At 42.7% G+C, this 21,655-nt stretch overlaps 1 protein-coding gene across 1 annotated transcript in view; it reads left to right on the top strand.

Moving 5' to 3' along the window:
• The window catches only part of LOC130283124 (disintegrin and metalloproteinase domain-containing protein 9-like), a 155,653-nt gene that overhangs the window by 91,229 nt on the left and 42,769 nt on the right, over positions 1-21,655 (top strand). The window contains exons 5-10 of the mRNA XM_056532314.1: positions 6,695-6,783; positions 11,749-11,816; positions 13,641-13,719; positions 15,577-15,656; positions 17,830-17,998; positions 19,510-19,575. Of these exons, the coding sequence (XP_056388289.1) occupies positions 6,695-6,783; positions 11,749-11,816; positions 13,641-13,719; positions 15,577-15,656; positions 17,830-17,998; positions 19,510-19,575 (551 nt within the window). The remainder of the gene's footprint in view (positions 1-6,694; positions 6,784-11,748; positions 11,817-13,640; positions 13,720-15,576; positions 15,657-17,829; positions 17,999-19,509; positions 19,576-21,655) is intronic.

The raw sequence follows: 21,655 nt of genomic DNA, 5'->3' as shown, positions 1-21,655 counted from the left end.
AATGACATCAGTATTTTCATAACAAACAATACATGTGCTTAGGGGGTAAGGGTTTCTTTAACTAACCTAGTGGAAGAGACTCGAGTGCTAAAATCCACGGGTTAGGAGGTGCAAATGACTTGCCTTGCCCCGGGTGCTGACAACCCACGCTACGCCGCTGGTCCAGAGCAGGAAAGGTTTGCTATGAGCACTGTGGTCAGACAGAAAAGAAATTCAGAAAGAAATACAACTTCCCGTGGAGAATACAGCAGATGATAAGTACTGGAAGGATTAAGATTTTTAAATAGAAGTAATTTACAAATGTGTTTAAAGGGGTACTCCGGTGCTTACACATCCAAAGGATAGGGGATAAGATGCCTGATCGCGGGAGTCCCGCCACTGGGGACGCCCGTGATCATGCCCCCTCCCGTAGCTATCACGCCCCCTCCCGTAGGCTTGCATTGAGGGGCGGAGCGTGACGTCACATGGGGGCGGGGCGTGACATCACACGCCGCCGGCTCTGCGGTCGACCATAATCAGACCCGGAGCGAACACGCTCTGGGCACTCATTACAAATGGGGTGCTGCGTGCATGATCGCGGGCGTCCCCAGCTGCGGGACTCCCGTGATCAGGCATCTTATCCGTAACCTTTGAATAGGGGATAAGATGTGTAAGCACCGGAGTACCCCTTTAACTTTCTGGCACCAGTTGATGTAAAAAAAATAAAAAAATAAAAAATTTCCACTGAAGTACCCCTTTAAAGAATAGAGAAATGTGGATTCACAATTTGTTTCAAACATACAGTCTGGCTTTGTTCACACATAGCAGATTTGTTGCAGTTGGACATGATGACGCCAAGTATTCAGCCTCTGACAAGTATACCGCCATTGACTGACAGCAGAACACAGGATTGCATCATGAACTATATTTGCAAAACTTTTCACCGTACAATGGCTCAGTGCTAAATCTTCATCATTGTCTTGAAAAAACTTTCCAGACCGGTCTAGATGGACAAATAATGAATATACTGTACATCACCTGTCAGTTCCTCCCAGTTTAGTCTGACAATGGTTACTTCCCTGCGCACCTGTAATAATCTTCCCAGAGGGTATTGTGAGTCATGCTGTTACTGTATTTATTGTAGTTAATAAACCTTAAAATAAATGACATTATAGGAAGTAATGAATTATTTTCGTATAAAAAGTGAAAGGCTGGTAGCTGTTGTAAAGGGATTTCAGATTCCGGTTAGGTTCACACCTAGATTTTCTGTCAGTTTTTTAGCTTAAAGGACATCTGCAGCAAAAGACAACTTATCCCCTATCCACAGGATAAGGGATAAGTGTCTGATCGCGGGGGTCCGACCGTTGGGAACCCCCTGCAATCTCCCAAATGGGGCCCCCCGCATTGTCGCTCTATGTGAGCGGCTAATGCGCATAGCATTGACCTCTCTGAGGTCAACGGTACGCCCCTTCCACGCCCCTTTCCCATACAGTGCTATGGGAGAGGCGAGGAGGCATGAACAGTCATATCCCCTCAATGCAAGTCTATGGGAGGGTGCGTGACGCTAGGGGGGGTGGCCATGCACCTTATGCTCTTATCGAATGCTGGGTGAGGCAGGGAGATCACGAGCGGCAGGAGCCCTGCGATCAGACATCTTATCCCCTATCCTTAGGGGACAGGTAAGCCCTGACGCCCTGGCACTTAAGGACCCAGGGCGTACCTGTATGTCCATGGGAATTTCTGTCCCCGTTGCGTGGGGACCAGACCGGGGTCTGGACCGGGGTCTAGAAGCGATGACCAATAGCAAATTGGGGGTGGGGGGGTTAACTTTCGGTTTCCTCATTCTGCCCACCCACAGTAGGCCAGGTAGAACGGGGAAACCGACGAGGACCGGCGCTGAAGTCCACTTACCCATCGTCAGCGGGCGGCGATCGGCGGCGGTGATCGACTGCAGCAGAGGACGGCGATGCGGCTCCCTGGATCCTACGGAAGCCGGTGCGTTGCCTAGCAGCATCTGGAGGGCTACAGTTTGAGACCACTATACAGTGGTCTCTAAACTGTAGCCCTCCAGATGTTGCTAAACTACAAACTTCCAGCATGCCCAGACAGCTGTTTGCTGTTTTGGGCATGCTGGGATTTGTAGTTTTGCAACAGCTGGAGGGCTACAGTTTGGAGATCACTGTGCAGTTGTCTCTAAACTGTGGCCTTCTAGATCTTGCAAAACTACAACTCCTAGCATGCCGACACAGCGGTTTGCTGTCTGAACATGCTGGGATTTGTAGTTTTGCAACATCTGGAGGGTCACAGTTCAGAGATCACTGTGCAGTGGTTTCTAAACTGTAGCCCTCCAGATATTGCAAAACTGCAAAACCCAGCATACCCAAACAGCAAACATCTGTCTCAGCATGCTGGGAGTTGTAGTTGCGTACAATCCAACTGTTGCATAACTACATCTCCCAGCATGCCCTTCGGCGATCAGTACAAGCTGGGAGTTGTAGTTTTGCAACAGCTGGAGGCACACTGGTTAGAAAATACTGAGTTAGGTAACAGAACCTAACTGAAAGTTTCCAACCAGTGTTCCTCCAGCTGTTGCAAAACTACAACTCCCAGCATACACGGTCTGTCAGGACATGCTGGGAGTTGTAGTTTTGAAACAGCTGGAGGTTTGTCCCCCCCATGTGAATGTACAGGGTACATTCACATGGACGGGTTTACAGTAAGTTTCCTGCTTGAAGTTTGAGCTGCTGCAAATTTTTCGCCACAGCGCAAACTCCTAGTGGGAAACTCACCGTAAACCCGCCAGTGCGAATGTACCCTAAAAACACTACACTACACTTACACAAATAAAGGGTAAAACACTACATATACACCCCCTTACACTGCCCCCCCCCAATAAAAATGAAAAATGTATCGTACGGCAGTGTTTCCAAAACGGAGCCTCCAGCTGTTGCAAAACAACAACTCCCAGCATTTTCGGACAGCCACTGACTGTCCAGGCATGCTGGGAGTTTAGCAACAGCTGGAGGCACCCTGTTTGGGAATCACTGGCGTAGAATACCCCTATGTCCACCTCTATGCAATCCCTAATTTAGTCCTCAAATGCACATGGCGCTTTCTCACTTCGGAGCCCTTTCATATTTCAAGGAAACAGTTTAGGGCCACATATGGGATATTTCCATACTCGGGAGAAATTGCACTGCAAATTTTGGGGGGCTTTTTCTCCTTTTACCCCTTATGAAAAGGAAAAGTTAGGGGCTACACCAGCCTGTTAGTTTAAAAAAAAAAGAATTTTTACACTAACATGCTGGTGTGCCCCATACTTTTTATTTTTTACAAGAAGTAAAAGGGAAAAAAAGACCCGCAAAATTTGTAACGCAATTTCTCCTGAGTACGGAAATACCCCATATGTGGGATTAAAATGCTCTGCGGACGAACAACAAGGCTCAGGATTGAGAGCGCACCATGTACATTTGAGGCCTAAATTGGAAATTTGCACAGGGGTGGCTGATTTTACAGCCGTTCTAACATAAACGCAAAAAAAAAAATACCCACATGTGACCGCATTTTGGAAACATCACCCCTCACGGAACGTAACAAGGGGTATAGTGAGCCTTAACACCCCACAGGTGTTTGAAGAATTTTCATTAAAGTTGGATGGGAAAATGAAAAAAAAAATGTTCACTAAAATGCTGGTGTTACCCTAAATTTTTCATTTTCACAAGGGAAAATACAAAAAAAAGCCCCCCAAAAGTTAAGCCCTATTTCTTCTGAGCAAGAAAATACCTCATGTGGATGTAAAGTGCTCCGCAGGTGAACTACAATGCTCTGAAGAGGAGCGCCATTGGGCTTTTGAAGAGAAAATTTGTCTGGAATTGAAGGCTATGTGTGTTTAAAAAGCCCCCATAATGACAGAACGATGGACCCCCCCCCCCACATGTGACCCCATTTTGGAAACTACACCCCTCACGTAATATAATAATGGGTACAGTGAGCATTTACACCCCACAGGTGTCTGACAGATTTTTGGAACAGTGGTCCGTGAAAATGTTAAATGTTCATTTGTTTCATTTGCACAGCCCACTGTTCCAAAGATCTGTCAAATGCCAGTAGGGTGTAAATACTCACTGCAGGCCATATTAAATTCTGTGAGGGGTGTAGTTTCCAAAATAGGGTCACATGTGGGGGGGTCCACTGTTCTGGCACCACGGGGGGCTTTGTAAATGCACATGGCCCCTGACTTCCATTCCAAAAACACATTCTCTCTCCAAAAGCTCAATGGCGCTCCTTCTCTTCTGAGCATTGTAGTGCGCCAGCAGAGCACTTGACGTCCACACATGGGGTTTTTCCATACTGAGAAGAAATTGGGTTACAAATTTTGGGGGTCATTTTCTCCTATTACTCCTTGTAAAAATGTGAAAAAAAAAATTTCACATCCGACTGACGACTTTTTGTTAAACACCTGTGACGTCTTAAAGGGGTTATCCACCATAAGGTGATTTTAGTACGTACCTGGCAGACAGTAATGGACATGCTTAGGAAGGATCTGCGCTTGTCTTGGAGCTAAATGACTATGTTGTGAGATTACCATAACACTGTGGCTAGTTTTTTGTGAACTTGTATTTCCTGTTTGACTTTAAAGGGGTATTCCAGGATTATTATTTTTTATTTAACTATGCTACAGGGGCTGTAAAGTTAGTGTAGTTCATAATATAGTGTCTGTACCTGTGTGTGACGGGTTTCTCACAATTCTTATGTGATTTTCACCCCAATATTTATTTTTAACAGCATACAAAATGACTGTTGTCTCGGATTTTTCCCAGCTTGCAATGCTGATGACAGGGAGCCTGTCTGCTTCAATGGGTGGAGAGAGCAATCTGCAACTAATGCAACAGCTTTAGGCACCCTGATTGAAAACCACAGGTCTTTTGATTCAATGGGTGGGGTGGCTGATGTGTGAGAGGGTGGAAAATGGCATTGTGGGATTTGTAGTCAAAAAGTCAAACAGGAAATATCAGTTCACAAAAAAGCTAGCCATAGTATCATGGTAATCTTACAACATAGCCATTTAGCCCCAAGACAAGCGCAGATCCTTCCTAAGCATGTCCTTTACTGTCTGCCAGGTACGTACTAAAATCACCCTATGGTGGAGAGCCCCTTAAGCCTCACTGTACCCCCAAAATAGTATGCCATGTGTTTTTTTTTTGTTGTTTTTGCTGTTCTGTTACCATAGGGGCTTCCTATATGCGGCATGCCCCCAAAAACCATTTCAGCAAAATTTGCTTTCCAAAAGCCAAATCTTCTGAGCATTGTAGTTCACCAGCAGAGCACTTGATGTCCACACATGGGGTATTTCCATACTTTCTCCTATTACCACTTGTTAAAATAAAAAATTTGGGGGAAAACTAGCATTTTAGAGAGAGAAAAAACAATGACAATTTTGAATTTTCTCCTTCAATTTGCTGCTATTCCTGTGAAACACCTAAAGGGTTAACAAACTTTTTAAATGTCGTTTTGAATACTTTGAGGGGTGCAGTTTTTATAATGGGGTCATTTGTGGGGTATTTCTAATAGGAAGGCCCTTCAAATCCACTTCAAAACTAAACTGGTCCCTGAAAATTTTCGATTTTTAAAATTTTGTGAAAAATTGGAAATTTGTTGCTATACTTTGAAGCCCTCTGATGTCTTCCAAAAGTAAAAACATGTCAACTTTATGATGCCAACATGAAGTAGACATATTGTATATGTCAATCTATATATCATTTATTTGGTTTGTCTATTTTCCTTATAAGCAGAGAGCTTCAAATTAAAAAAAATGCAAAATTTTCTATTTTTTCATAAAATTTTGGAATTTTTCACCAAGAAATGATTCAAGTACCGACGAAATTTTACCACTAACATAAAGTAGAATATGTAATGAAAAGACAATTTAGGAATCAGAATGAAAAGTTAAAGCATCCCAGAGTTATTAATGCTTAAAGTGACAGTGGTCAGATGTGTAAAAAAATGGTCGGGTCCTACAGTGAAAATTGGCTGGGTCCTTAAAGGGGTATTCCAGGAAAAAACTTTTTTTTATATATCAACTGGCTTCAGAAAGTTAAACAGATTTGTAAATTACTTCTATTAAAAAATCTTAATCCTTTCAGTACTTATGAGCTTCTGAAGTTAAGGTTGTTCTTTTCTGTCTAAATCCTCTCTGATGACACGTGTCTCGGGAAACGCCCAGTTTAGAAGCAAATTCCCATAGCAAACCTCTTCTAAACTGGGCGGTTCCCGAGACACGTATCATCAGAGATTACTTAGACAGAAAAGAACAACCTTAACTTCAGAAGCTCATAAGTACTGAAAGGATTAAGATTTTTTAATAGAAGTAATTTACAAATCTGTTTAACTTTCTGGGACCAGTTGATATATAAAAAAAAGTTTTTTTCCTGGATAACCCCTTTTAAGGGGTTAAACTACACAGGAGGTATTGGCACAGTTTATAGTACATGAACGTTGGATAGGCCCAGTTACAGATTTTGGATCAGGGCCCAGGAACTTTAGATTACACCTCTGATGTGCATTTAGTAATCTTGTTGGAGAAGGATTAGACTGGATAATCTCTAGGTGAGTACAAAACCAGATTGATGATATCTTGATGATTTGTATGTTCTGCAAATTGTACATGTGTAGATAAGTCTTGCCTAATGATAGCATTTATGAATTCTATCTTTAGGCTATCAAGTTTCTGGACTGCAGGACTATGAGGTTGTCTTTCCAGAGCGGGTGGTGAGCAGAGTGCGGAGGAACGTGGATCACAGCACAGTAAGCTTTACTCCTGTAATTCTATTTCATCTGCATTAAATATGGAAGATTGTGGCATCCTATTGCCCAAATCATAACTAAAACTCCCTTACAGGGGTTGTGATAGGCCGGAATAATCCAATCCAATCCAAGAAGTTACATTTGCATTACGTTTATTTTTGACTGTCGCCACTAGAGATGAGCGAACTTACAGTAAATTCGATTCGTCACGAACTTCTCGGCTCGGCAGTTGATGACTTTTCCTGCGTAAATTAGTTCAGCCTTCAGGTGCTCCGGTGGGCTGGAAAAGGTGGATACAGTCCTAGGAAAGAGTCTCCTAGGACTGTATCCACCTTTTCCAGCCCACCGGAGCACCTGAAAGCTGAACTAATTTATGCAGGAAAAGTCATTAACTGCCGAGCCGAGAAGTTTGTGACGAATCGAATTTACTGTAAGTAAGTATCCGCCACATATCCATTCTCCTTACGAATGCACACTTTGATCCGAGCAGGGCTGTATATGCCATTAGGCACACAGGGGCCTGTGCCTAGGACAGCAGTGTTGAGGGGGCAGCACTTAAAGGGGTACTTCGCTGTCCCATCATTTGGAACATTTTGTTCCGAATGCGTGTAGCGGGCGGTGGGGGTCGTTACGTCTCGACCACGCCCCTCGTGATGTCACACCATGCCCCCTCAATGCAAGTCTATGGGAGGGGGCATCTCGACCACGCCCCTCGTGATGTCACACCATGCCCCTTCAATGCAAGTCTATGGGAGGGGGCATCTCGACCACGCCCCTCGTGATGTCACACCATGCCCCCTCAATGCAAGTCTATGGGAGGGGGCATCTCGACCACGCCCCTCGTGATGTCACACCATGCCCCCTCAATGCAAGTCTATGGGAGGGGGCATCTCGACCACGCCCCTCGTGATGTCACACCATGCCCCCTCAATGCAAGTCTATGGGAGGGGGCATCTCGACCACGCCCCTCGTGATGTCACACCATGCCCCCTCAATGCAAGTCTATGGGAGGGGGCATCTCGACCACGCCCCTCGTGATGTCACACCATGCCCCCTCAATGCAAGTCTATGGGAGGGGGCATCTCGACCACGCCCCTCGTGATGTCACACCATGCCCCCTCAATGCAAGTCTATGGGAGGGGGCATCTCGACCACGCCCCTCGTGATGTCACACCATGCCCCCTCAATGCAAGTCTATGGGAGGGGGCATCTCGACCACGCCCCTCGTGATGTCACACCATGCCCCCTCAATGCAAGTCTATGGGAGGGGGCATCTCGACCACGACCCTCGTGATGTCACACCATGCCCCCTCAATGCAAGTCTATGGGAGGGGGCTACGCCCCCTCCCATAGACTTGCATTGAGGGGGCATGGTGTGACATCAGGCGGGGCGTGGTCGTGACGTCACGACCCCCACCGCCGGCACCAAGCATTCCAAACGAACGCTGGGTGCTGCACAGAGATTCCAGGGGTCCCAGCTGTGGGACCCCCGCGATCAGACTCTAGGGAAGGAGTACCCCTTTAAGTGAGTGAAATAATTATTAATACTTTGGCCTGAAGGAAAAAATATATATAATTCTGCCCCTTGGGGTGAATCCATATGGGTGAGAACAGCTGAGAATTTTACCTGCAGATTTTCCGTCGCAGCATCTCAATAAATTTGATTGTTTCATGTATGTTCAGTGTTAAGATGTGCGATTTACTTTGAACCTCCAATAAAGTGCAGTTTTTGCTGTCTACAGAGTTTGGATCTGCATGAAAAAATTCGGACGCTTGTGCAATCACCCCTAGTAGGGTGTGTTTAGTCTGAGTGCCTAGGGCAGCATGAGCTGTACATATGGCCCATTTAGAAGGTCCATAGATCAGTCATATGGAGACTTTTCAGACAATGCTCCTTGGGAAAAAAATACACAAACTCACTCTCCTCCAGAAGGAAGAAAACACTCTCATAGTAATCAAACAAGGGTCTCTTAAAAAACAGAAGAGTCACCTATCTGGAGAAAGCTCTTTCGGGGTTCTTGCCCCATCTATAAGAGCATCAAGCATTGGCTAAAAAACAAGTCTCTATACCATTGATCTCTTCAATAAGAGCCTCCTGAGCATTTATCTTGGGCCCCTCACCAGCCAACCAGCACCCTGCTCTCTACTGATGAGGGGCAAGAACCCCACAATAGCAGTATACAACTGGGGGACTCTTCCTCTGGTTTGGCAATATCAGATAGTTCTTTGCTTCTGAAGAAAACGAGAGTGTGTGGCCATCTTTAGAGCCCCAGTTGCGTCCCATAAAAGCCTATTAAAGGGGTACTCCACTGGAAAACATTTTTTTTTATCAACTGGGGCCAGAAAGTTAAACAGATTTGTAAAGTACTTCTATTAAAAAAAATCTTAATCCTTCCAGTACTTATGCGCTGCTGTATGATCCTTATAAAGCTCTTTTCTTTTTGAATTTCCTTTCTGCCTGATCACAGTGCTCTCTGCTGACACCTCTGTACATTTTAGGAACTACCCAGAGTAGGAGCAACTCCCATAGAAACCCTATCCTGCTCTGGACAGTTCCTAAAATGGACAGAGGTGTCAGCAGAGAGCACTGTGGTCAGGCAGAAAAGAAATTCAAAAAGATAGGAATTTCCTGTGGATCATAACAGCAGCTAATAAGTACTGGAAGGATTAAGATTTTTTAATAGAAGTAATTTACAAATCTGTTTAACTTTCTGGCACCAGTGGATTTAAAAAAAAATGTTTTCCAGCGGAGTACCCCTTTAAATACACTTGATCCATTCTCCCCCTTCTACCAGAGCAAGAGAGAGCTATAGAGGGTATTCAGGATATAATGTTCCCTTGCAGAAAAAAGAGGGTTCATATGTAAGCGCGCTTTTTATATAGGGTACAATACTCTGTATACCAAGTAGATCACACAGGTGGGTAACTCTTACAGTAGTGAAAGTTGAGCTAAAAAGCAGCCCTGGGGTTCTGAGCAGGACCATCCAAAACAATTGGTAGGGTGCCCATGTAACAAAGCCTGTGGGTGATAAATACAATTGTGTAGCCTTAAGGCCCTGTTACATGGGGCAATTATGTGCCAAATAGGCTGGTACTTGCCCTGTGTAATAGACCCAGCTCATTCATCCGCTGATGACAGGGGGGATCTTTTTGGGAGGTTTCACTGTGTTACTGTATGCTTCTTACAGAACTCTTCTGAAAAATGCTTTCCACGCCAATTCTCTTTGGCTCCAAGACACCAGCGTTCTTTTAAGGTTTACACAATACACAGTGACCTTCATTGCAAACACAAGAAACAAGAATGTCTGTAAAATGTATTTCCTTATTGCTTATTGCGAGCTGCATACAGCAGAACGTATACATTATACCCAGTCTATAAAGTACTGTATATTATACGTGCTAAACAGCTATTTGAGTTGTCACCAGTAAAACAAGTGTCGGGATCACAAGAGAACTAGTATAGAAAAATAGTTTTACTTCTGACCTGGAAATGCAACATATGAGATGCAAAGAAGGGTGCCACCTAAATGGCCTGGTGGTCTCGGCAAAAGGGGTTGTGGCTTAAAATGCAACATTGTGCGCCAAAAAAGCACCACATTTCTGGCACAAGATTCTGGCAAAGTTTAAGCCAAATAATAGTTGTGTGGTGACCCACGGGGATGGCAGGACCACGGGGTGTAGCGGTGTATGTGGATGGGGCAAGATGGTATTCACCCCTAATGTTCGTGACGCCAGAGTGGTTTTTGGGTACCGGAACCACACAAACGGTATCTCCGCTATTCCAATAGCTTGGCAGTGAAAGGAGAGTCCACAAGCAAGTTATGGTTTAACGGAGGCTTTACTGAGTTCAGACAGGTGTTATTATCTTCAGAGCTAAGCCAGAATCCCAGAGAGGTGGCCAGGAGCACAGAAGGACCTCACAGCTTGCTGGGGCCAATTATACTTGTGATAGACTTTAGAATATTGACTTTAGGCTGGACTTGACTATAGGTAGTAGTGACAGCAGACATAGACTTGACTGTAGATTTGAGGCCTTCCAGGTACTGGACACTAGCACTGAGATCTCTGGTGTTTGCTGGTCTCAGTAAGGTGTTGGAAGTGAGAAGAGAAGAGAGTTGTAATGGCCGCCCCCCTTATATAGAGGGGGGGCTGAGCCAAAGCCCATTGGTCAAGCTGCGGGTCATGTGTTAAACTGGTGCTTCTGGGTAACATCATGTGATAACATAAACATAACATGTGACATTTCACAGGTTCTTTAGATGACCTCTAACAGGTCCTTTATACTGTCTATACATTAATACACTGACTATCCATAGAATAGATAACATCACAGTAACAGCAGGGGAGACACTGCAGGAGAGCCCCCAGGTCACTGAGGGACTCAACCTGACAGGGCCTAAGGGTAGTGCTGGACATGTCCTGTACTGGGACATTACAGTTGTACTAAACATAGACTAGCCAATCTATCAATGTGACAGATTTATCAAACAACATATGATACACTATGATAAATCTGGCTTCATTGCAGTCTAGTCATCTCTTACATACCTTACATGTCCGGCGTCCGGCATCTTTTCCCTCCTGGCGCTCAGGGAAACTGATGCTAGAACTGATCCCATTTATTTGAATGGGACAGTTCACAATCATCCGAAGTCTCAGTTTGAACACCGGATGATTGGACTCGCTGGATCGGCATCAGACAAGGGAACGCATCTTGCTGCATTCCCCTGTCCGGCGTTCAGAAACGCTAGACACCGGAGGCTAAACAACTAATGACAACTGATACACGTTGTCATGAGTTGCATCAAAATTTAGACTGTATTTACGTATGCTGGACACTGGACATGTGTAATCCTAGCCTAAGAAGGATGTGTGGAAGGAATTGTTTATACATATTTTGGCATCAAAGATGTAACATAAATCATATCTGAGCTATTTAATTACATTTTGTTTGTTTTTCTGCAGGACGAGAATGTATCCTACATCATCCAAACTTCAAATAGTACTCTAACCCTCAATCTGCAGAAGAACAGGTATGGAGAACATCTCTAATACTAACAGAAAGTGTTAATAAAAGGGGGTTGTTAGGTAGAATCCCTCCCTACATGAGGTTACAACCTATAAGGAATAGCTGAGAAATAGGGATAGGGAAGGGCCATTTCAGGTGGAGGTAATGTGGGAATACCGGTTGGGAGACCCTTTAAAGGATACCTCTCATCAAAAAACTTTTGATATATTATAGATTAATGTATGCAAAATAACTTTACAATTGCATGTTATTAAAAAAATATGCTTCTTTCTATTTAATTTTCCACTTTGAAGAAATGACCACTAGGGGTCTCCCTACCAGTCCTGGCAGCAAGCATTTCAGACTCATGCTGGAGTCCTAAACACTATGAGCTGCCAGTCTGCTTTGTTCACAAAGGAGAACACTCGGAGCTGCCAGCCTGCTTTGTTCACAGCCTGTTTGGCTGTGAACAAAGCAGGCTGGCAGCTCTGAGTGTTTAGGACTCCAGCATGAGTCAGAAATGCTTGCTGACAGGACCGATCGGGAAAAATACAATAGAAAGAAGCATATTTTTCATTAACATGCTATTGGAAAGTTTTTCAACATTCATTAATCTAAAATATATCAAACGTTTATTTGATGAGAGGTACCCTTTAAGCCAAAATAAAGGTTTATCAGACAAAGTAAGGAAGGGACAACCCCTAAAATATATCCCAGGTTATGTTTTAGATGGGTTTTATTCTCTTTTTTTTTTCTGTATAATTGATAACCTCTGTTATGTTGTATCTTACTGAGATGACTGTGTCTGATGGGGTAAAATTTGACAGCTTTCTTTGTACTTTTTGTACTATGTACTGTAGGCTGGGGTGTTTTTTTTTTTTTTTTTTACATGGATTTACTGTAAATAGAGTATGTTCCACCCCTAGACATCTTATCCCCTGTCCAAAGTATAGAGGATCTGATCGCGGAGGTCCTGATGCTGGGGACCCCCGTGATCTCAGCTGCAGCACCTTAGACATCCGGTGCACGGAGCGAACTTCGCTCTGTGCCGGATGACTGGTGATGTGGGGCGGAGGCTCATGATGTCACGGCCACACCCCGCTCGTGACGTCACATCCACGCCCCCTCAATGCAAGTCAATGGGAGGGGGCGTGACGTCCGTCACGCCCACTCCCATAGACTTGCATTGAGGGGGTGTGGACGCGACATCGTGAGCGGGGTGTGGCCGTGACGTTATGAACAGGGCGTGGCTGTGACGTCCCGTGCCTCCGGCGCTTATCAATAAGCCACAAAGAAGGGTGTTGTGGGTGTACCCCGGATCTAGCCAACTACTTTAGCCAACTTAGCAAAAAAATATGAAATGTCTATGGCATTTTAAGTACAACTAGGAGGCGGAAAGGAACATTTTCTGTGGTCAGTCAATACTAAATAAACAGTTGACACATATTTGAGTTGGTGATAGAGATAAGGTGTAAACTATGGCAGCAGAAAGATCTCTGTTCTTTTCTCTACAGAGATAAGTTCAGTTACTACATATATATATATACAGTATATGTTTGTCACCAAAGAACAAATATAGGGTATTGGTGTAATGATCGACTGCTCATTGTGTATTCTTGACATGACGGTGGAATTGATGACGTTTGGGAAAAAACTGGAGGCAAAGCCGGTGAATCGTGTATATAGCAATTGGGCCACTGGAACGTGATGATGGTAGAAATGTTGGCGAGGAAAATAAGGGGATGTGATAGAGGAACAGTAAACAAGTGGAATTAGTAATAAGGGGTTTTTACTGACAACATTCAATGTAGACCCTGATTATGTCTCGTATATTTTTTACCATTTGTAGAGATTTTGTGAGTAAAGACTTTAAGCACTTTATCTACAGTGAAGATGGTGGAATGAAGGCCCTGAATCATACTGCACAGGTAAGTTTTAGCACAAGAGTCTAAGTTGTGGATGAGTGATCAATGTTCTCTATACGCCATTCTTGCTATGAATTTTACCCTAATCATAAAGTTTATTATGTAAAATACCGTTCTTGTAAACCTCTGGAGTTTCGTTATTGAATGTCTCTGGGACTGAGTTCCTTTCCAATAAACCTCAGTAAAATATTTCAAAAGAACAAGTTCAAGTCGTCGAACCCACGGTCAGGGTGTGACTTACAGCCATAATGCAGATGCAAAAATGTGTCCATATTGTGCAAGTGTGAATCCAGCCATACAGCACACATACAATACAGATTAAAGGGGTATTCCAGGAAAAAACTTTTTTTTTTTTTTTAATATATATCAACTGGCTCCAGAAAGTTAAACAGACTTGTAAATTGCTTCTATTAAAAAAATCTTAATCCTTCCAATAATTATCAGCTGCTGAAGTTGAGTTGTTCTTTTCTGTCTGACAACAGTGCTCTCTGCTGACGTCTCTGCTTGTCTCGGGAACTGCACAGAGTAGAAGAGGTTTGCTATGTGGATTTGCTTCTACTCTGGACAGTTCCCCAGACAGGTGTCATCAGAGAGCACTTAGACAGAAAAGAACAATTCAACTTCAGTAGCTAATAAGTATTGAAAGGATTAAAATTTCTTTAATAGAAGTAATTCACTAATTTGTTTAACTTTCTGGAGCCAGTTGATTTATATATAAGTTTTTTCCTGGATAACTTGTTTAAGGCTGCGTTCGCATGGCTGTCTAGACCCGTCCTGTTCTTCTCCGGACACTAACGGATGCAAACGTGTGTTATCTGTTTGGATCCATTATTGTTCAGTTAATAAACCCCCATGCTCAGAAGTAAAAACTGATCAAAAAACGGATTGAAAAATCAAGATGCAAAAAGATGACATTAAAGGCCCATCCGTTTTCCATACACTTCAATGTTAAATTTACTGTATACGTTTTTTTCTTCCTTTTTTGGGATGGGAGAAAAAATATTGCATGCACCGTCTTTTCTCCCGTAAAATAAAAAAACTGAAATGAGCGCAGACAGGTGCAAACGGATGTGAAAGGATTGTAAAAATTCCCATTGACATCAATAGGATTATTTTACAGCCGTTAGTAATCCTTTTATAAGCAGCAAAAACAGAACCTAAATGGGGGGGGGGGGGGGGAATGGGGACAGACGGAATTTGAACGCACCCTAACACTGTGTGAGATAAGGCGGTGTTTGCCAGGATACAAATTTTCCTTGGTCAATGGTAGAAAGTAGTAGGTAACTGTTACACCAGGGCCATGAGTAAAGAGAAAATACACATTAAAGAGGACCTGTGACCATCCCAAAAAATGAGATGTTACTAAGATTGTTTAGGGGGCCTTGATCACACACCTTTTTACAGTTTCTAGGCCCTTCCATTTACAAGACATGAGGGTTTATAATATTTCCCTGGATTGTCAGACAATCTATAAACCCACATATTTTTGTTTTATTCTGGGGTGGTCCCAGGTCCTATTTAAATGGGTTCTTCCATCTCCAAGACTCGTCTATCAGACTCATCTGCCGATTCGCAACAATTCTTTCACTATGAAAGTTTTTGTGGGAGTAATGGAAAGACCTAAGGACCCCCCCCCCCCCCCCCAATTTTCTCAAAAAGTAAAAATCCCAAGAGATGGGGGGTTTCTTGATAGCGAGAGACCCTCTTTGTAGCTGTTCTCCTAGATAGAAGACCCAAACTATTACGTCAGTATCCCTTTTCTCAACCAGAGGGCACTTAACACAATAAATGTTGTCTTTTAAGAGATATTTCATACGACAGATTATTAATAAACCTTTTTGTTTTCACTTTTGATTACAGAAATTCTCCTGTTATTATCATGGACAGGTGGAAGGAATGGAGGACTCTGTTATCGCACTCAGCGACTGTCACGGTCTCAGGTTCGTTTACATACAAATATTTATAAAGGCTAAAAATAATTCTAGTGACAGCACGTCCCATCTCTCCTAATCTGAACCTTTATTCTAATTCTATGTTCACACGCCATTTTCAGGCTCTCTTTTAAAGGCAAAAAAAAAATCCAACCTTTTTTAACCTTTATTTTTTTGCTCTATTATTAGACTTTTTATTTTAATTAAATTTTTTTAGCTATAACGAACACTATAGCCCAAAAAAATTGCTCTTTACAAAGGACCGGTTTTGGGGATGCTTATGCCTTAAAAAACTTGAGAAATTGCAGACATATTTTGGCACTTAAATGGCCCAGAACAACTCTCTGGAATTTAATTTTACAGCCATACTATTATGGGAACAAAGAGTGGTTTTCCAATTAAAATTTTCATTAAAAAAAATGGACCACAAAGTTGTGTTTGAACATAGCCTAATAGATGAGTATATACAATTTTTCCATAAGTCTTGCCTTGCATAGATTCTTGGTAGGGGATCCCAGGAGTTTGCATTATTCTCTAGATCAGCAGGAATGTACAGGGTGGGCCGGGGGCCAAAATTGTATGACAAATCCTAGTGTTATGCCATATGGTTGAAATGCTACTTTAAAGGGGTACTCCGGTGAAAACCTTTTTTCTTTTAAATCAACTGGTGGCAGAAAGTTAAACATATTTGTAAATTACTTCTATTAAAAAATTTTAATCCTTCCAGTACTTATTAGCTGCTGAATGCTACAGAGTTAATTCCTTTCGTTCTGGAACACCGATGACATCCTGAGCACAGTGCTCTCTGCTGACATCTCTGTCCATTTTAGCAACCATGCATAGCAGATGTATGCTAAGGACAGCATGGTGGCTTGGTGGTTAGCACTGCTGCCTTGCAGTGCTGGGGACTTGGGTTCAAATCCCACTAAGGACAGCAATAAATAAAGCGTTATTATTATAATAACGTCAGCAGAGAGAACTGTGCTCGTGATGTCATCAGAGAGCATTCCAAAAAGAAAAGAATTTCCTGTGTAGTATTCAGCAGTACAGGAAGGATTGAGATTTTTTAATAGAAGTAATTTACAAATATGTTTAACTTTCTGCCACCAGTTGATTTAAAAGAAAAAAGGTTTTCACCGGAGTACCCCTTTAATTGTCAGATTGAGCAGATTAGGGTTCACCCATCAACTGTTGGTAATTTTGACAGGATGGAGAGGGGCTACATAATGGTTCAACATTGTCAACAACTCCCCGCTTAACCTTCCAGTGCTGACATAAGGGTGTACTAACATGTTGGGACTATAACATGTGTACTAAACCATGCACACATGTAGTGGCCAATGGCCACATGATTATGCTATCATTACCATGCAACATGGTTTAGTCCACATGCCATGATGAAGGGTCAGCTGAACCTGAAACGTGTTGGAGTGTTTGTTCTGTATTTTTGTACCTTGGATTAAAGGAGTACTCTACTGGAAAACTTTTTTTTTTTTTTATCAACTGGTACCAGAAAGTTAAACAGATTTGTAAATTATTTCTATTTAAAAATGTAACCCTTCCAGTACTGTATACTACAGAGGAAGTTCTTTTCTTTTTGAATTTCCTTTCTGTCTGACCACAGTGCTCTCTGCTGACACCTCTGTCTCACCTCAGGAACTGTCCAGAGCAGGAGCAAATCCTCATAGCAAACTTATCCTGCTCTGAACAGTTCATGAAATAGACAGAGGTGTCAGCAGAGAGCACTGTGATGAGACGAAAAAGAAATTCAAAAAGAAAAGAACTACTTCTGTAGTATACAGCAGCTGATAAGTACTGGAAGGAATAAGATTATTTAATAGAAATAATTTACAAATCTGTTTAACTTTCTAGCACCAGTTGATTTAAAAAAAAAGAAAAAAGTTTTCAAATGGAGTACCCCTTTAAATAAAGAAGTACTTCTCACTTGGGATTCCAGCCAGCATGCCCGTGCACCGGTGTGGGTGTTGCGGTATATTCCCGACAGTGCACCTTTATACAGTTTCTCTGAACTTTACTATATATCCCAACAGCTTAGAAATGAGGAACAAGCAAATCATCATCACAAGTTGTGTTCTCATCTACATTCACAGTATTTTGTCTGCATTCTGAATCTCTGCATTCTAATATTGTTGTTATGTTTCTTCTAACATTTTTATTACAGAGGAGTCATGTACTTGAGTGACGTGCATTATGGGATTGAACCTATGGAACATCCCTTTCCTGGAGCCCATCGGCTGTACCGGTTAGAGGAGCCTGATGGGGCATCTATGTGTGGTGTGACCCCTGACACCTTAAATACTTTACCGTCATCATATTTTCATCTCCGTAGGGTAAATGTCTGAATACCTCTCATACATCTATGGTGTCACATGTATTGCGTTTTAGGTCATTCCCATTTTCTCCTTCAAGGGGTACTCCCATGTAAAACTTCTTTTTTAAATCAACTGGTGCAGGAAAGTTAAACAGATTTGTCAATTACTTCTATTTAAAAAAATCCTAATCATTCCAGTACTTTTTAGGGTTTGTATACTACAGAGGAAATGGTTTTCTTTTTGGATCACAGAGCTCTCTGCTGACATCATGACCACAGTGCTCTCTGCTGACACCTCTGTCCATTTTAGGAACTGTCCAGAGCAGCATATGTTTTCTATGGGGATTTTCTCCTACTCTGGACAGTTCTTAAAATGGACAGAGATGTCAGCAGAGAGCACTGTGGTCATGATGTCAGCAGAGAGCTCTGTGTTCCAAAAAGAAAACCATTTCCTCCGTAGTATTCAGCAGCTAATAAGTACTGGAAGGATTGAGATTTTTTAATATAAGTAATTTACAAATCTGTTTAACTTTCTGGCACCAGTTGATTTAAAAAAAAATGCCGGGGGTCGAAGAGTCACAATGCAGCTTAATGCGAATCGCTGGTCGCAAAAGTGTCCGGTTTTTGCTATTTAGGGAATAATGTGGGATTGCTAGAACTGGCAAGTATTAAAAAACACAGCAGCATTTCAGAAGAACTTACTGCATATGGTTAAAGGGGTACACCGGTGGAAAACAATTTCTTTTAAAATCTACTTTTTCTGAAAGTTAAACAGATATGTAAATTACTTCTAATAAAAAAAATGTTTTATCCTTCCAGTACTTATCAGCTGCTGTATGCTCCAGAGGAAGTTCTTTATTTTTTAATTTTTAATTTTATTTCTTTTCTATCTGACCACAGTGCTCTCTGCTGACATCTCTGTCCGTGTCAGGAACTGTCCAGAGTAGGAGCAAATCCCCATAGCAAACCTCTCCTGCTCTGGACAGTTCCTGATATGGACAGAGGTGTCAGCAGAGAGCACTGTGGCCAGACAGAAAAGAGATTTGAAAAAAAGAACTTCCTCTGTAGTATACAGCAGCTGATAAGTACTGGAAGGACTAAGATTTTTAAAGAGAAGTCATTTATAAATCTGTTTAACTTTCTGGCACCAGTTGATTTAATTTTTTTTAAATAAAATTAACAGCAGCGCAACTGCATTGTGTGTTTCTACCCCATTGTTTCCCAATCAGATTTCCTCAAGCTGTTGCAAAACTACAACTCCCAGCATGCCCGGACAGCCGTTGGCTGTCCGGGCATGCTGGGAGTTGTAGTTTTGCAACAGTTAGAGACACCATGGTTGGGAAACACTGTTCTACCCTAATACATAAAATGCAGAAATGCTACCATATTATACTTATGTGAAAGTGGCCTTCATAAGACTAAACCATAACAGCTGGTATCTTCTTCTATATTTTAGTTTTGCCGACCATTATCCAGTATATCAGATAGATATTCAGTGATGTGTTTTTTTTTTTTGTTTTTTTTGTGCAGAAGAAGAGAGATGTCCTTGCCACAACCAGTTTCGTAGAGCTCGGAGTGGTGGTGGATAATCTTAGGGTAAGAAATCAATCTTTATATTCTTCTTTATTAAGAATTCTGTGTAGAACATGGTTTCCAGAAAACATATAGGTTATGAAAGGGTTATCCAGGAAAAAACTTTTATATATATATATATATATATATATATATATATATATATATATGTATTAACTGGCTCCAGAAAGTAAATTACTTCAATTAAAAAAATCTTAATCCTTTCAGTACTTAAGAGCTGCTGAAGTTGAGTTGCTCTTTTCTAAGTGCTCTCTGATGATACCTGTCTCGGGACCTGTCCAGAGTAGAAGCAAATCCACATAGCAAACCTCTTCTACTCCCGAGCCAAGCAGAGATGTCAGCAGAGAGCACTGTTGCCAGAAAGAAAAGAACAACTCAACTTCAGAAGGTTATAATTATTGGAAGGATTAAGATTTTTTAATAGAAGTAATTTACAAACCTATTTAACTTTCTGGAGCCAGTTGATCCTGGAATACCCCTTTAAGGTGTATATATATATATATATATATATATATATATAGTGACAAGAAAATTCAGCTGACCTCTTGCTGCCTATACTATATCAGTGTATCAATACAGTATATAGGGGGCAAAGGTTTCTGCAGTAATATGTGGAAGTGTTACGTTACTGAGAGTAGTGGAAGCATGGAATGGCCTTCCGGCAGAAGTGGTAGCTGCAAATACAGTTAAAGGGGTATTCCTCCCCTAGACATCTTATCCCCTATCATTACATCGAGTTCGCTCTGTGCGTAATGAGGGGCAATACAGGGGAAGGAGCCCCTCGTGACATCACAGCCCGTCCCCTTAATGCAAGTCTATGGCGGGGGGCGTGACGACCGCCGCGCCCCCCTCCTATAGACTTGTATTGAAAGGGGCGGGCCGTGACCTCACGAGGGGCGGAGCCGTGACGTAATGATGCTCCGGCCCCTGTATTGCGCGTCATTACGTGCAGAGCGAGTCTGCTCTGTGCAGTAATGATAGCGGGGTGCTGCAGCAGCGGTCCCCAGGGTCTCCAGCAGCGGGACCCCGGCAATCTGACATCTTATCCCCTATCCTTTGGATAGTGGATAAGATGTCTAGGGGCGGAGTACCCCTTTAAGGGGTTAAAGCATGCATGGGATAGACATAAGGCTATCCTTAATATAAAACAGACCCAAGGACTATTCATAATATTCAGAATATTGGGAAGACTAGATGGGCCGAATGGTTCTGACACATTCCATGTTTCTATTAAGATGCCCAGACACAGAGTAAAAGCAAGAAATAGGCCAAATTATATCCCTCTCCTATGATTATAGCACCATGTCCAAAAGGCGAAAGACCTGACTGATGGGACCCTCAATGATTATACTTTGCCTATGCCATAGACTTGCCTTGTAGATGGAGAAACAGCTAAGAATGTTAGCTCTGCTCTTTCCAATCTTCTCAACATATTTCACCATTTTGGTTTAGGGCAGCAATTGGATGTGTGGTGGGCATATCTCCCATTCAGGGAGGGTCCATCTACTGGATGCAGGCACCATCATGTATTTCTCTTTAATACCCCTCTGTAATCCATAAAAACACCAATGAAGGTGACTGGGGCAAGACCAACTTCTTTTTTTTTTTTTTTTTGGTGTCTATGTACAAGTTTAAAGGGGTACTCCAAACCCTAGACATCTTTTCCCCTATCCAAAGTATAGAGGATAAGATGTCTGATTGCGGGGGGGTTGGGGGGGGGGGGTCCGACCGCTGGGACCGGTCTCAAGGCTGGCACAATGGTGTTCTGAACACAGAAGCTTGGAGCTTCTTCATTTGTGACATCATGCAGCGCCCCCTCCATTCATGTCTATGGGAGAGGGCATGATGGCTAGTACATGGTCATCACGCCTCCTCCCATAGACATGGGAGTGATGGCAGTGGTCGCCCGTAATCTGGTATGGAGTTGAGTTTGCTTCGGGCACTGGATGACAGGGTTGCAGCAACGGAGATCCTTAGGATAGGGGATAAGATGTCTGGGGGGGAGTACCCCTTAAATGTACTTTTGTAGCATGAGCAGGCTTTCCAAACATTGTCAGTCAAACCCACCAATTTTGGCATCATC

This window comes from Hyla sarda, chromosome 7 (genome assembly GCF_029499605.1).
Source record: "Hyla sarda isolate aHylSar1 chromosome 7, aHylSar1.hap1, whole genome shotgun sequence".
NCBI lineage: Eukaryota > Metazoa > Chordata > Amphibia > Anura > Hylidae > Hyla > Hyla sarda.
The sequence above is the reverse complement of the archived record's forward strand: the minus strand, read 5'-3'. Positions and strand labels throughout refer to the sequence as shown.